The following is a 16,200-nucleotide window of genomic DNA, read 5'->3' on the forward strand; positions in this document are numbered from 1 at the left end:
TTCTTCTCCTTCCCCTCCTTGGTCATGAAACATTCCTTATTCTTCTTCTCTTTCTCCTTTTCCTACTTCTCCTCCTCCTCCTCCTTGGTGATCAAGCTCTCCTTCTTCTCTCTTCTCCTCTCTTTCTCCTTCTCCCTGGTTGGTGATACTCTCCTTCTCCTTCTTCTCCCTGCCCTTGAAGGCCCCTTCTGGGATAGTTCCACTTGCCTCTGGCTCTACTCTGGGATTTAGACAGGACAACATCAGCAATAAGAAGGAAGAGTCCACGTTTTGATCCAAATTGTCCAGAAATTGGGGAGAATTTCATTCCAGATCTTTCCTAATACCCATACATTTCTCCCCGAAGACTAAGTGGCGGTGGCAGCACCATCAAAGGAGTCTTACGGGTTCTCCAAGGAGGTCCATCCTCTTTGACCTCTCTGCCTTGTGTTGCTTTTCTGCCCCACAGCTTTGGCGTCATCCCCAGCACTCCATTGGCCATCCACACCCCCTTGATGCCCAACCAGAGCATCGACGTCTCCCTCCCTCTCAACACTTTGGGTCCTGTCATGAAGATGGAGCCCCTCAACAATCTCCAGGTAAGCTGGCAAAAGTTGGAGGACCATGTGAAAGGGATCTTTAGTCTGTGAGGTCTTTGGGTGGATTTATAGGAATTGTGGTTCACCTATATAATAATAATAATAATAATCATCATCATCATCATCATCTTCATTTATACCCTGCCACCATCTCCCCAACGGGGACTCGGGGCGGCTTACATGAGGCCAAGCCCAGACATCCAGAGCACACTATGAATCCAAAAAATGGTAATGTGGACCAAACTTGGCATGCATACCTAGTATACTCAAATTGGAATATTGATGGGTTTTGAGAGGAATCGGCTTGGGCATTTTGGAGTTGTAGGCTCTGGGATGTATAGTTCACCTGCAGTCAGTGAACCCTCTGAACTTCACCAAAGATGGGATTGGACCAAACTTGGCACACAGAACCCCTGTGACCAGCACAAAATTATTGGAGGTCTTTGGGGAAAATTCACCTTGATTCGGGAGAGTTGTAGTTCACCTACATCCAGAACCCAAACACCAACGGATCTGGACCAAACTTGGCACACAGACCTGATATGCTGAAATTTGATTACTGGAGGGGTTTGGTGGGAACTGACCTTCCTTTCTGGGAGTTGTAGTTCATCCACAACTAGAGAAACAGTGATCTCCATGGATGATGGACCTGGGCCAAACTTAGCACACAGAATCCCCATGACTAACTCAACCTACTGGAGGGGTTTGAGGGGACGGACTCACCATAGTGAGAGTTGTAGTTCACCCTTCAGCCAGAGAGCACACTGAACTCCACCCATGATGCATCTAGAGCAGACTTGCCCAACATAACACACTTTAAGGACTGATTGAGTTTTTCAGGGTTAGCCTGGCATGATGTGAGTTGCAGTTCATCCACAACCTTATGCATTTTGTACAATTTCAAAAGATTCAGATGAATGGCTTTGAGCATTCCTTCCCCTGAAATACGATGTTTTTCACACCTCTTTCCTGAAAGCTCTGTCGCTCTTTCTCCGTCCTCTGCTCCAGGTGGCTGTGAAGAACAACATTGACGTCTTCTACTTCAGCTGCCTCATTCCGCTCAACGTGCTTTTCGTGGAGGATGGGAAAATGGGTGAGTGCGCTAAGATGGCTGCATGGCGCAAGCCTAGTTTGGCCGGGTCATTTATTTATTTATTTACGACATTTATATGCCACCCTTCTTACCTCGAAGGGGACTCAGAGTGGCTTACAAGGTATATATACATAAAATATATTATATTATTAGCATAGTACAATATCAGTATTATATATTACTATATTGTACTATACCATTATATTGTAATATTATTAGTAATATTACATGTAATATAAAATATTTAATAATAATACCATATTATTATTATTAGTATTATATTGCATTACATTATAATATTATAAATATTATATGTACCGTATATACTTGAGTATAAGCCGACCCGAATATAAGCCGAGGCACCTAATTTTACCACAAAAAACTGGGAAACTGGATTGACTCGAGTATTAGCCGAGGGTGGGAAATGCAGCACCTACTGGTAAATTTCAAAATAAAAATAGATACCAATACAGTTAGTAGGTTAAATGTTTTTGACTATTTACATAAAACTGTAATTTAAGGTAAGACTGCTCAACTCTGATTAAACCATTTTTCTCCTTCAAAGTAAATGTGCTTGTGCGGCCTTCCAAAATTATGTCTTTCTAACACAGTAACTTGAGTATAAGCCGAGGGGGACTTTTTCAGCCTAAGAAAAGGACTGAAAAACTAGGCTTATACTTGAGTATATACAGTATATACACTATTATATTATATTATATTATATTATATTATATTATATTATATTATATTATATTTACCCCGGGAAAGGTATTAGATTGGAGTCAATAGGGTCTTGTCCTCCAAATAATATTTGCAATGGAAGAAGATGAGAGACGAGAAAAAGGGATATGCAGCCGTTTCCGTTTTGCACATCTCCTTTCTTGTCTCTCAGGGTACAGTTTTAAAAAACCCACAAACACACAACTTGGCATTATGCTAGATTTCCTTTGAGCACTTGGAATGCCTCTGGTGTTGCTGTGAAAAGGTCCTCCGTTGGGCATGTGGCAGGGTTCGGGCTGTGATGTAGTAATTGGTCTGTGGTTTACTCTTCTCCACATTCGCATGTCGTGGACTCCGCATGGTGGCCCCATTTCTGAAGTCTTCTGTGTGCCCAGGAGGGAGTTTCTCATCTAGTCTCAGCCACTGATTGAGGTTCTGAGTTTGAGCCTGCCACTTTTGGACTCTCGCTTGCTGAGGTATTCCTGCGAGTATCTCTGTAGATCTTAGGAAGCTGTTTCTTGATTTAAGACATTGGCTGATATCAGAACAGAGGATGAGCCAGAGATGTCACTGCCTTGGTTCTTTTATTATTGGCTTCTACTTTCCAATGGATGTCAGGTGGTGTGATACTGGCTAAACAGTATAATTTCTCCAGCGGTGTTGGGCATAGATATCCTGTGATAATGCGGCATGTCTCATTAAGAGCCACATCTACTGCTTTAACGTGGTGAGATGTGTTCCACACTGGGCATGCGTATTCAGCAGCAGAGTGTCAAAGCACAAGGGCAGATGCCTTCACTATGTCTGGTTGTGATCCCCAGGTTGTGCCAGTCAGCTTTCGTATGATATTATTTCTAGCACCTGCTTTTTGCTTGATAGTCAAGCAGGGCTTCTTCTAAGTCAGGGCCTCCCCAGAAGATCTTAAACTCCGAGGTAGGATGTAGAAGGAGATACGTTCGGACAGGTATGCTGGGCAATGCTCCAGTGGGATTCCTTCCCAAGTCATTCTCAGAGGTCGAGATGCTTGTCTGCTCTGAAGGTGAAAAGCACACGCCTGTTGTGGCTCAGTTTGAACCTGAGCTTTCTGAGCCTGAGTTTCCTCAGGACTAGGAGGATGACGGGTTTCAGATTCCTGAACATAGCCCTGTTGTTGAGACAGACAGTGTTGATTCTGAAGAAGAGACTGCATTTCTGTTTCCTAGAGAAAGGAATATTGTTTTAGATAAAGGTCCTGATTTAAGCGAAACTTCACAGCTGCAGGTGGAGGAGTCGGCTGCTCCTTCTGGGAGCTCAGTGCCTCTCGGTTCCCAGGGTGACCAGTCCCAGAATAATGAGGTATCCAGCCTTGAAGGTGATGGAGTTTTGATTAGGGAGGACCGTTTACAATTAAGGGTACGCTGAAGTGCTCGGCTTGCCAACAAACGGGAAGTTTGAGGTCAACGTAATGCTTTCATGCTAGGGAAACGTATTTAACAATCTGATTGAAGTCAATCTTTTTGTCAGTGCAACTTTGCTTACACCCTGTTAACTTCTCTGGAATTGCCTCGGCTTTTGGGGAAAGCTTTGGCTCTTTAGGACTTTGATTTTGATCTTGGCTTCTGGGGATTTTGTCTTGCTGCCATGGATTCTTGTTTGACCCATGCTTGTGGATTATACTTCATGTTATTTGCCTCTGGACCTTGGAAACTCTGCCTTTGCATTTAAGACTCTTGTTTTGGCTATTGAACTTTTGCAGCCTTATTTCTATGTTTATGATTTTGCTTTTTCTTCAATAAACTACAAAACGTACAGCCTTGGAGTGTGGTGTTGTTCTGAGCAAGGTGAATCTATCCTGAGCTGCGACAATGTCTGTGTTTTAGATGGATTAGAAATCAGATGGTTTTCTCTGTAATCGGCAGTGAGAGCACCTAAAGTTTCGGAGAGCTTCTGTTTAACCATTTCAAAGCTTGCTGCTTGGGCGGTGATGGCAAAATCGTCAGCATAGATGAAACTTAGATGGATTAGAAATCAGATGGTTTTCTCTGTAATAGGCAGTGAGAGCACCTAAAGTTTCGGAGAGCTTGTTTAACCATTTCAAAGCTCCCTGCTTGGGCGGTGATGGCACCATCGTCAGCATAGATGAAACTTAGATGGATTAGAAATCAGATGGTTTTCCCTGTAATAGGCAGTAAGAGCTCCCTGAGCGGTGGGGGCTATAGCTGTTTGTGGAGGTAGGAGCTTGTCTGTGTAAGTGGACAAAAATTAAAGCATTGCCTTCTTTCCCATTTCCGTAGAGCGCCAGGTCTTCCTCGCGACGTGGAAAGACATCCCCAACGAAAATGAGCTCCAGTTCCAAATCAAAGAGTGCCACCTCAATGCCGGTGAGTCGAGGACATGGGGCCTTTTCTATCTTTATGTTCCCCTAGAGTTAGAGTGAATCCCCAAAGACTCTCCATCCAAAGAAGCAGAGTCCTAGACCAGGCAGTCCATAATCCATCATTAAAGGGAACCACCCCCAAAGGCCATCTAGTCCAACCCCATTCTGCTGTGCAAAAAGACACACTTAAAGCACACCTGAAAGAGGCCCCTCCACCCTCTATTTAAGAATCCCCAAACATGGAGAGTCCAGTCCTGCTAGAGTTAGAGGGGATCCCAAAGGACATCTAGTCCAACCTCATTCTGCTGTATAGGAATGCACAACTAGAACACACCCAAAAGAGGCCCCTCCAACCTCTATTTAAGGGTCGCCAAAGATGGAAAGTCCAGTTTATGTTCTGCTAGAGTTAGAAGGGACCTCAAAGAACATCTAGTCCAACCACATTCTTGTTTATAGGATTGCACAAGTAGAACACACCCAAAAGAGGTCCCCCCCCAACCTCTATTTAAGGATCGCCAAAGATTGAGAGTCCAGTTTATGTTCCGTTAGAGTTAGAGGGGATTCCAAAGACCATCTAGTCCCATTAAAGACCTCCAAAGAAGGGGAGTCCCAGACCCATAAAGCATTAAGGGGACCCCCAAAGGTCATATAGTCCCATTAAAGACCTCCAAAGAAGAAGAGTCCCAGACCCATGAAGGCAGACCATCATCCAGTATTAAAGGGACCCCAAAGTCCATCTAGTCCCATTAAAGACCTCCAAAGAAGGGGAGTCCCAGACCCATAAAGCATTAAGGGGACCCCCAAAGGTCATCTAGTCCCATTAAAACCTCCAAGGAAGGAGAGCCCCAGACCCACCAAGGCAGACCATCATCCAGCATTAAAGGGACCCCCAAAGGTCATCTAGTCCCATTAAAGACCTCCAAAGAAGGGGAGTCCCAGACCCATAAAGCATTAAGGGGACCCCCAAAGGTCATCTAGTCCCATTAAAGACCTCCAAAGAAGGAGAGTCCCAGACCCACCAAGGCAGACCATCATCCAGCATTAAAGGGACCCCCAAAGGTCATCTAGTCCCATTAAAGACCTCCAAAGAAGGGGAGTCCCAGACCCATAAAGCATTAAGGGGACCCCCAAAGGTCATCTAGTCCCATTAAAGACCTCCAAAGAAGGAGAGTCCCAGACCCACCAAGGCAGACCATCATCCAGCATTAAAGGGACCCCCAAAGGTCATCTAGTCCCATTAAAGACCTCCAAAGAAGGGGAGTCCCAGACCCATAAAGCATTAAGGGGACCCCCAAAGGTCATCTAGTCCCATTAAAGACCTCCAAAGAAGGAGAGTCCCAGACCCACCAAGGCAGACCATCATCCAGCATTAAAGGGACCCCCAAAGGTCATCTAGTCCCATTAAAGACCTCCAAAGAAGGGGAGTCCCAGACCCATAAAGCATTAAGGGGACCCCCAAAGGTCATCTAGTCCCATTAAAGACCTCCAAAGAAGGAGAGTCCCAGACCCACCAAGGCAGACCATCATCCAGCATTAAAGGGACCCCCAAAGGTCATCTAGTCCCATTAAAGACCTCCAAAGAAGGGGAGTCCCAGACCCATAAAGCATTAAGGGGACCCCCAAAGGTCATCTAGTCCCATTAAAGACCTCCAAAGAAGGAGAGTCCCAGACCCACCAAGGCAGACCATCATCCAGCATTAAAGGGACCCCCAAAGGTCATCTAGTCCCATTAAAGACCTCCAAAGAAGGGGAGTCCCAGACCCATAAAGCATTAAGGGGACCCCCAAAGGTCATCTAGTCCCATTAAAGACCTCCAAAGAAGGAGAGTCCCAGACCCACCAAGGCAGACCATCATCCAGCATTAAAGGGACCCCCAAAGGTCATCTAGTCCCATTAAAGACCTCCAAAGAAGGGGAGTCCCAGACCCATAAAGCATTAAGGGGACCCCCAAAGGTCATCTAGTCCCATTAAAACCTCCAAGGAAGGAGAGCCCCAGACCCACCAAGGCAGACCATCATCCAGCATTAAAGGGACCCCCAAAGGTCATCTAGTCCCATTAAAGACCTCCAAAGAAGGGGAGTCCCAGACCCATAAAGCATTAAGGGGACCCCCAAAGGTCATCTAGTCCCATTAAAGACCTCCAAAGAAGGAGAGTCCCAGACCCACCAAGGCAGACCATCATCCAGCATTAAAGGGACCCCCAAAGGTCATCTAGTCCCATTAAAGACCTCCAAAGAAGGGGAGTCCCAGACCCATAAAGCATTAAGGGGACCCCCAAAGGTCATCTAGTCCCATTAAAGACCTCCAAAGAAGGAGAGTCCCAGACCCACCAAGGCAGACCATCATCCAGCATTAAAGGGACCCCCAAATGTCATCTAGTCTCATTAAAGACCTCCAAAGAAGGAGAGTCCCAGACCCACCAAGGCAGACCATCATCCAGCATTAAAGGGACCACCAAAGGTCATCTAGTCCCATTAAAGACCTCCAAGGAAGGAGAGTCCCAGACCCACCAAGGCAGACCATCATCCAGCATTAAAGGGACCCCCAAAGGTCATCTAGTCCCATTAAAGAACTCCAAAGAAGGAGAGTCCCAGACCCAACAAGGCAGACCATCATCCAGCATTAAAGGGACCCCCAAAGGCCATCTAGTCCCATTAAAGACCTCCAAAGAAGGAGAATCCCAGACCCACCAAGGCAGACCATCATCCAGCATTAAAGGGACCCCCAAAGATCATCTAGTCTCATTAAAGACCTCCAAGGAAAGAGATTCCCAGACTCACAAAGGCAGACCTTAACCGGCAATTAAAGGAACCTCCAAAGGCCATTTAGTCTGACCCCATTCAGCCATATAGGAATGCACAACTAAAACACACCCGAAAGAGGCCCCTCCAACCTCTGTTAGAGTCCAGTTTCTATTCAGCTAGAGTTAGAGGGGAGCCCCAAAGCCCATCTAGTCCAATCCCTTGCCATTCGATTGGAATCCTATTGCCCTCCCCTGCTTGGACTGCAGCACCCATCGCTGCCAAATGAGAGGAGTGCTGGGAGTTGCAGTCCATCGACAAATAGAAAGCAACACAGGATCCACTTGCTACGAAATATGTGTTCGATCTCACAGCTTCTATATAAATGCCTGCTCCGTTTGCCTTTTGTTGCCGCCTCTTCTTCCACCAAAATCCCCCACTGAGAAGATGGATGGCCCTTTCCGGCTGGGCGGCCTACACTGCAGGGAGCCCCGCATCCAAAGCACATGTTCCAGCTTCCCCAGGAAACCCATTAAGCTGAGTGGGCGGGCAGAAGGAGCTATTTTGAGCCCCAAAAGTGGCAGCGGAGGCGAAGGATGGAGGGAAAGGTTTCTGCTGCCTTCCCTTCCCCGGCTTTGCAATTCAGGAAAAGAAAGGAAAGAGGAAAGGGGGTCAAAGCAAAGGATCCTCCCCCTTCCCTTTCCTGGGTTATCAATGTCACTTCCATAATTGGTTATATCATCAAAACATGGGGAAAGTGTCCTAAACTTCACAAACTTCATTTTGTTTTGTCATATTAATTATTGTGGATAGATAGATGGTAGACCATTCAATTGATGAGTAAATGATATAGACATGTCAGTTAATGGATACGTGATAGACAGATGTGGATGAATGGATGAATTGATAGTTTGCTGTTTCAAATATTTATGTTTTAATGGGTTGTTTTGTATGTTTTTATTCTATGTTTTTATTCTCTTGTATCCACTTTGGATCTGTGCTGCTCAGAGAAAGGTGGGATAGAAATGTCTCCAATAAAGTAAATAAAAATAGTTGATAGACAATTGTGGATAGATAGATAGATAGATAGATAGATAGATAGATAGATAGATAGATCATTAGTGGGAGGATAGATACATACATAGATAAATATGGTGGAGGCTCCTTCTCTGGAGGCTTTTAAGGAGAAGCTGGATGGCCATCTATCGGGGGTGCTTTGAATGCAATTTTCCTGCTTTTTGGCAGTGGGTTGGACTGGATGGCCCACCAGGTCTCTTCCAACTCTATGATTCTATGATTCTATGAAATGGGTAGGTAGGTAGGTAGGTAGATGATAAGTGGGTGAATAGATACAGAGATAAATGGATGGATGGATGGATGGATGGATGGATAGATAGATAGATAGATAGATAGATAGATAATAAATGTGTGGACAGATACATACATAGATAAATGGATGGATGGATAGATAGATAGATAGATAGATAGATAGATAGATAGATAGATAGATAGATAGATAGATGATAGGCAATGGTAGTTGCATGGATGAATGGATGAATGGATAGTTGATAGACATGGATGGATATATATATAGAGAGAGAGATGATATGTGGGTGGATAGATAGATGGATGGATGGATGGATGGATAGATAGATAGATAGATAGATAGATAGATAGATAGAAGATAAATATGTGGATACATACATACATACATAGAGGAAAGGATATACAGATAAATAGATAAATATATGGATGTATGGATGATAGACAATGGTGGGAGGATGGATGGATAGATAGGTGGATGAATGGATAGTTGATAGACATGGGGATAGATAGATAGATAGATAGATAGATAGATAGATAGATAGATAGATAGATAGATGATAAGTGGGTGGATTGATACATACATAAATAAACTGATGAATAGATAAATGGATGGATAGGTGAATGGTTAGTTGCTAGACAGTTGTGGGTGGTTAGATGGATGGATAGATGGAAGGATGGATGGTAAGTGGGTGAATAGATATAGTAAAGGTAAAGGCTTCCCTTTGACATTAAGTCTAGTCATATCTGACTCTGGAGGTTGGTGCTCATCTCTGTTTCTAAGCCAAAGAGTCGGCGTTGTCCATAGACACCTCCAAGGTCATGTAGCCAGCATGACTGCATGGAGCGCCGTTATCTTCCCGCCGAAGCTATACCTATTGATTATTCACATGTCCATGTTTTCAAACTACTAGGTAGGCAGAACCTGAGCCTAACAGTGGTAGCTCATGCTGCTTCCGGTATTTGAACCTGCAACCTTTCGATCAGCAAGTTCAGCAGCTCAGCAGTTTAACCCTCTGCACCACCACAGGCTCCATAATATATATGGATAGATATATACATAGATAAATGGTTGGATGGAAGATAGTTAAGTGAATGGAAGAGGATACTGGGAACAGGTCTGAAAGCTTGGGCAAGTAACCGCCTCCTGTGACCAGGCATTCCTTTTCTCTCCTTCCCGAAAGATACGGTGTCCAGCAAGCTGCAGAACAACAATGTCTATACCATTGCCAAGCGCAACGTGGAGGGCCAGGACATGCTCTACCAGTCGCTGAAGCTGACCAACGGCATCTGGATCCTGGCCGAGTTGCGCATCCAGCCGGGAAATCCCAATTACACGGTGAGAATGAAAAGGGCTGGAAAAGTAACTCTATCGGTGGGATGGAGATCCTGCTCCAGTGGGTTGCAGTAGAGTAATTCTTATTTTATATAGATGTACCTTATAATAAATGTAATAACAATAATAATAAATAGAGTAAAATAATAAATGCAATAACAATAAAGTAAAATAAATGTAATAAAAAGAATAATCGAGTAAAATAATGTAATAATAAAAATAATAATAGAATGAAAATAAATAGAGTAAAATAATAAATGTAATAATAACAGTAATAATAGAGTGAAATAATAAATGGAATAATGGAATAAAATAATAAATGTAATAACAATAATAAATGGAGTAAAATAATAAATGTAATAATAAAATAGAATAAAATAATAAATAATAGTAAATATAGAATAAAATAATAAATTTAATAAAGGTAAAGGTCAAGTTTTTTCCTGACATTAAGTCCAGTCGTGTCCGGTTTGATGCTCATCTCCATTTCTAAGCCGAAGAGCCAGCGTTGTCCGTAGACAACTCCAAGGTCATATGGCTGCCATGACTGCATGGAGCACGGTTACCTTCCCGTTGGAGCGGTACCTATTGATCTACTCACATTTGCACGTTTTCGAACTGCTAGGTTGACAGAAGCTGGGGCTGACAGTGGAAGCTCACGCAACTCCCCGGATTCGAACCTGCGACTTTTCAGTTAACAAGCTTAGCAGCTCAGCAGTTTAACCCACTGCGCCACCGGGGGCTCCAATAAATGTAATAACAAATCAATAAAAATAATAAGTACAGTGAAATAATAAATGTAATAATAATAAATAAAGTGAAATAATTATTGTAATACAACCAATAATAAATAGAGTAAAATAATAAATGTAATAAAACCAATAATAAATAGAGTAAAATAATAAGTCTAATAAAATAATAGTAATAATAACAGTAAAATAATAAATAACCTTGACTCAAGTATAAGCTGAGTGGGGCTTTTTCTGCTCATACAAGGGCTGAAAAACTCAACTTATACTCGAGTATATACGGTATATATATCACAGAGTAGTAATACGTGGGTAAAACACCACACTGTTATATATATATATATATATATATATATATATATATATATATATATAACACACAAGACCAACACCAATTAAACACAGTTAGTCAATAATCTCCATAAACGCCTCTCTAAACCAACCAAGGGCCATATTGGTTAGGCTGGGAATGTCAACTATTGAAGCCTTAAAAAGTTACTTTTTCTATAAAAAAAACACCTTATCCAATATTACAACTTGGCTGTATTCTTGCACGTAATAACATATGTCATGTAAAAAGAGTGGATAAGCACAAGAGACTTATATAACTTGGATCGAAGAGTCCCTAATGCTGTCATATTTGCGGTTCGGCCATCTTGAGTCAAAGAGAGGCCCCATGGTGGTCTTTTAGGTCTACATGTCCGCCATTTTGAGTCAGAGAGAGGCTTAATGGTGGCCCTTCCTCAAGAAAGAGACCCTCATGGCTATGTATCAGCCATTTTGAGGCAAAGAGAGGCCTCATAGTGGTCCTTTCTTAAAGAAGGGAGTCCCTCGTGTCTTTATGTCGGCCATCTTGAGACAGAAAGAGTCCTAATGGTGGCCCTTTCTCAAAGAAAGAGACCCCCATGTCTTTATGTCAGCCATCTTGTGTCAAAGATTGTGGCCTAATGGTGGTCTCTTCTCAAAGAAGGAGGCCTTCATATCTTTACGTCAGCCATTTTGAGACAGACAGAGGCCTCATGGTGGTTTTTTCTCAAAGGAGTCCCTCCAATCTTTATGTCAGCCATCTTGAGTCAAAAAGAAGTCTAATGATGGTGTTTTCTCAGATAAAAACTGCTTTATGTCTGCATGTCGGCCATTTTGAGTCTGAGAAAGTCCTAATGGTGGTCCTTTCTCAAAGAAAGACTCTCACGTCTAGGTATCATCCATTTTGAGGCAGAGAGAGTCCTAATGGTGATCCTTTCTCAAAGAAAGAGACCCTCATGTCTTTATATCAACCATCTTGTGTCAAAGATTGTGGCCTAATGGTGGTCTCTTCTCAAAGATTCCTTCATATCTTTAGGTCAGCCATTTTGAGACACAGAGAGGCTTTATAGTGGTCCTTTCTCAAAGGAGTCCCTCAGATCTTTATGCCAGCCATATTGAGTCAAAGAGAAGCCTAATGATGATCTTTTCTCAGATAAAGACTGCCTTGTCTGCGTGTCGGCCATTTTGAGTCAGAGAGAGTCCTAATGGTGGCCCTTTCTCTAAGAAGGAGTCCCTCATGCCTTTATATGAGCCATTTTGAGGCCTAATGGTGGCCCTTTCGCAAACAAAAAGTCCCTCATGTCTATGTATCAAATATCAGCCATTTTGAGTTAGAGAGAGGGGACTAGTGGTGGTCCTTCTCAAAGAAAGAGATCCTCGTGTCTATGTATCAGCCATTTTGAGGCAGAGAGAGGCCTCATAGAAATCCTTAAAGAAGGGAGTCCCTCATGTCTCCATGTTGGCCATCTTGAGACAGAGAGGGGCCTAATGGTGGCCCTTTCTCAAAGAAGGAATCTCTCATTTCTTTATGTTGGCCATCTTGAGTTAGAGAGAGGCAGACAGAGGTCTAATGGTGGCCCTTTCTCAAACCAAGGGTCCCTTATGTCTTTATGGCAGCCATTTCTAGACACAGAGAGGCCTAACGGTGGTCTCTTCTGAAAGAAGGAATCTCTCATATCTTTAAGTCAGCCATTTTGAGACAAACAGAGGCCTAATGGAGCCATTTCTCCAACAAGAAGTCCCTCATGTCTATGTATCAGCCATTTTGAGACAGACAGAGGCCTAATGGGGACCCTTTCTCAAACAAAGAGTCCCTCGTGTCTTTATGTCAGCCATTTTGAGACAGAGGTCTCATGGTGGTACGTTCTCAAACAAAGAGTCTTTTCTGTCTTTGTGTCAGCCATTTGAAGTTAAAGAGAGGCTTAATGGTTGCCCTTACTCAAAGGAGTCCCTCACGTTTGTGTAGACCATCTTGAGTCAAAGAGAGGCCTAATGGTGGCCCTTTCTGAAGGAAAGAAGGAGTTCCTCGTACCTTTATATGAGCCATTTTGAGGTAGACAGAGACTTAATGGTGGCCCTTTCCCAATTGAAGGGTCCCTCATGTCTTTACGTCAGCCATGTTGAGACAGAGTCTCTCATATCTTTGTCAGCCTTTTTGAGACAGACAGAGACGTAATGGTGGCCCTTTCTCAAACAAGAAGTCCCTTATAACTATGTATCAGCCGTTTTGAGACAGACAGAAGCCTAATGGTGGTCCGTTCTCAAAGAGGCCCTCATGTCTTTGTGTCAGCCATCTTGAGTCAGAGAGAGGCCTAATGGTGGCCCTTTCTCAAAGAAGGAGATCCTCAAGTCTGTGTATCAGCCATTTTTAGGAAGAGAGAGGCCTCATAGTGGTCCTTTCTCAAAGAAGGAGTCCCTCAGGTCTGTGTTTCGGCCATCTTGAGTCAGAGAGAGGCCTAATGGTGGTCCTTTCTCAAAGAAGAAGTCCCTCATGTCTTTATGTCAGCCATATTGAGACAGAGAGAGGCTTAATGGAGTCCCTTTCCCAAACGAAGGAGCCCTTCCTGTCTTTATGTCGGCCATTTTGAGAGAGAGAGAGCCTTATGCTGCTCCTTTGCGATCGAAATGACCTGTTTCCTCCTTTTTCCTCCTCTGCAGCTCTCCCTCAAATGCCGTGCTCCGGAGGTCTCCCAGTACGTCTACCAGGTCTACGATGCCATTTTGAAGAACTAGGCCTTCGAAGGAGGAGGAGCCGCCATTTTGCGCCGGGTTTGGGGACCCGGCCGCCGAAACGTTTCTTGTCTTTCTCTCTCTCTCTCTTTTAGGGGGGGAGGCCGAGGTAGCGAAGTAGTTGTGTGCCCGCATTAACACAGTTGTGTCTTTTTTGGGGGAGGAAGCGCCCTCCTCCCCGTTTGATACTCTGCCATTTTGCCACCGCTTCCGTGCCACCATCGCCGCTCCTCTCCATTTCGTGCCAACGCTTTCACACACTCCTTTTTGTCGCCGGAGGATGCAAACACACACTCAACTCACCCTTTTATATATATATATATATATATATAAAGAATATACTACTTGTTCCTTTTTTTAAAAAAATGAGGGGGTGGGAATAGGGCATTGAAATCCATGGGAGTTGTAGTACGTCTAAAGGGGCACGTCTCCCCTGCCTGAAGTTCCAGAGTAAGGATTATTTAGTTGCCTTGGGATTGATTGATTAATTGATCGATCGATGGATCAATTGATTGATACTTGGTAGGTCTAGAGTAAGGGTTTATTTAGTTGCCTTGGAATTGATTGGTCGATTGATTGATTGATTCTTAGCAGCTCCAGAGTAGGGATTGTTTAGTTACCTTGGAATTGATTGATTGATTGATTCCTATCAGCACCAGAGTAAGGGATTGTTTAGTTGTCTTGGAACTGATTGATTGATTGAACAGTCGATTGATTCGTTGATTCATCCTTGGCAGCTCCAGAGTAGGGATTGTTTAGTTACGTTGGAATTGATTGATTGATTGATTGATTGATTGATCCCTGGCAGCTGCAGAGTAAAGGATTGTTTAGTTGACTTGGAATTGATTGATTTATTGATTGATCAATAGGTTGATTGATCCCTGGCAACTCCAGAGTAAGGGATTGTTGAGTTACCTTGGAATTCATTGATTGATTGATTGATCCTTGGCAGCTCCAGAGTAGGAATTGTTTAGTTACCTTGGAATTGATTGATTGATTGATCCCTGGCAGCTCCAGAGTAAGGGATTGTTGAGTTGCCTTGGAATTTATTGATTTATTGATTGATCAGTAGGCTGATTTGATTGATCTCTGGCAGCTCCAAAGTAAGGGATAGTTGAGTTGCCTTGGAATTGATTGATTGATCCTTGGCAGCTCCAGAGTGGGGATTGTTTAGTTACCTTGGAATTGATTGATTGATTGATTGATTGAGTGGCCCCTGGCAGCTCCAGAGTAAAGGATTGTTTAGTTGCCTTGGAATTGATTCATTCATTTATTGATTGATCAATAGGTTGATTGATTGATCCCTTGCAGCTCCAGAGTAAGGGATTGTTGAGTTGCCTTGGAATTGATTGATTGATTGATTGATTGATCCCTGACAGCTCCAGAGTAAGGGATTGTTGAGTTGCCTTGGGATTGATTGATTTATTGACCGATCAGTCGATTGAATGATTGATTCCTGGCAGCTCCAGAGTTGCCTTTCTATTTATTAATCGGCCAATGGATTTAGGGAACAGGACGCCTCCCGCATGCCAGGCCAAGGCCCCTGTTTATTGGAAGCACGTGCACCACCAGATGTACTACAACTCCCATTGTGTCCAGCCAGAGAGAGAGAGAGAGAGAATGGGAGTCAGAGTCCAAGCTCTACCATTTTCAAGGGGGAAAAGATAATTTGGTTGCTGTTTACAGGGACGGTTTCGAGACGGTACGCAAAACAAAAGTTGTTTCCGACTTTTTTCTTCCTCTCTCTCTTTCTGCCTTTTTTTGTCTGCATGCCGGGTGAAATGGGGGGGGGGGTCTTCTTCTGTCTTTAAAGGGAGGGGGTTTCTCTCTCTCTCTCTTTTTCAGCACTTTCTTCTTCCATTCCATCCTTCAGAGCCATCCGACTCCACTGGGTCCGGGGGCCATGCTTTGCCTTTGTGTCGTTAAATAAATGTCATTTACACGGAGATCGGGGTGCGTTTCTTGTGTTCATTCAGGGATTTGGACCCGAAAAGGCAACACGTTTCGTGACTAGGGCCAGGCTTTGAATCTCATGGAAAGGGAAACTAATTATCATATTTGTTTGTTTTTATTTCCTTTATTTTTATGCCGCCTTTCATGGAGGGATGGAAGGATGGATGGATGGGAAATGGAAAGGAAGGATGGATAAACAGATAGGAAGAATGAGTGGATTGATATATAGAATGAATGGATAGATAGGATGGATAAAAGGTAAAGGTTTCCCCCTGATATTTAAGTACAGTCATGTCTGACTCTGGAGAAGCGGTG

At 43.5% G+C, this 16,200-nt stretch overlaps 1 protein-coding gene across 3 annotated transcripts in view; it reads left to right on the forward strand.

The window, feature by feature from the left end:
- Positions 1-15,878, forward strand: part of AP2B1 (adaptor related protein complex 2 subunit beta 1) — a 36,415-nt gene extending 20,537 nt beyond the window's left edge. For all 3 annotated transcript variants that reach the window (XM_060768368.2, XM_060768369.2, XM_067472102.1), the window contains 5 exons: positions 449-578; positions 1,587-1,671; positions 4,665-4,751; positions 9,996-10,150; positions 13,861-15,878. In XM_060768368.2, coding sequence (XP_060624351.1) covers positions 449-578; positions 1,587-1,671; positions 4,665-4,751; positions 9,996-10,150; positions 13,861-13,935 — 532 coding nt within the window. In that variant the 3' untranslated portion in view covers positions 13,936-15,878. The remainder of the gene's footprint in view (positions 1-448; positions 579-1,586; positions 1,672-4,664; positions 4,752-9,995; positions 10,151-13,860) is intronic.
- The last annotated feature ends 322 nt before the right edge of the window (positions 15,879-16,200 follow it).

The sequence above is a fragment of the Anolis sagrei genome, chromosome 11 (genome assembly GCF_037176765.1).
Source record: "Anolis sagrei isolate rAnoSag1 chromosome 11, rAnoSag1.mat, whole genome shotgun sequence".
Lineage (NCBI taxonomy): Eukaryota > Metazoa > Chordata > Lepidosauria > Squamata > Dactyloidae > Anolis > Anolis sagrei.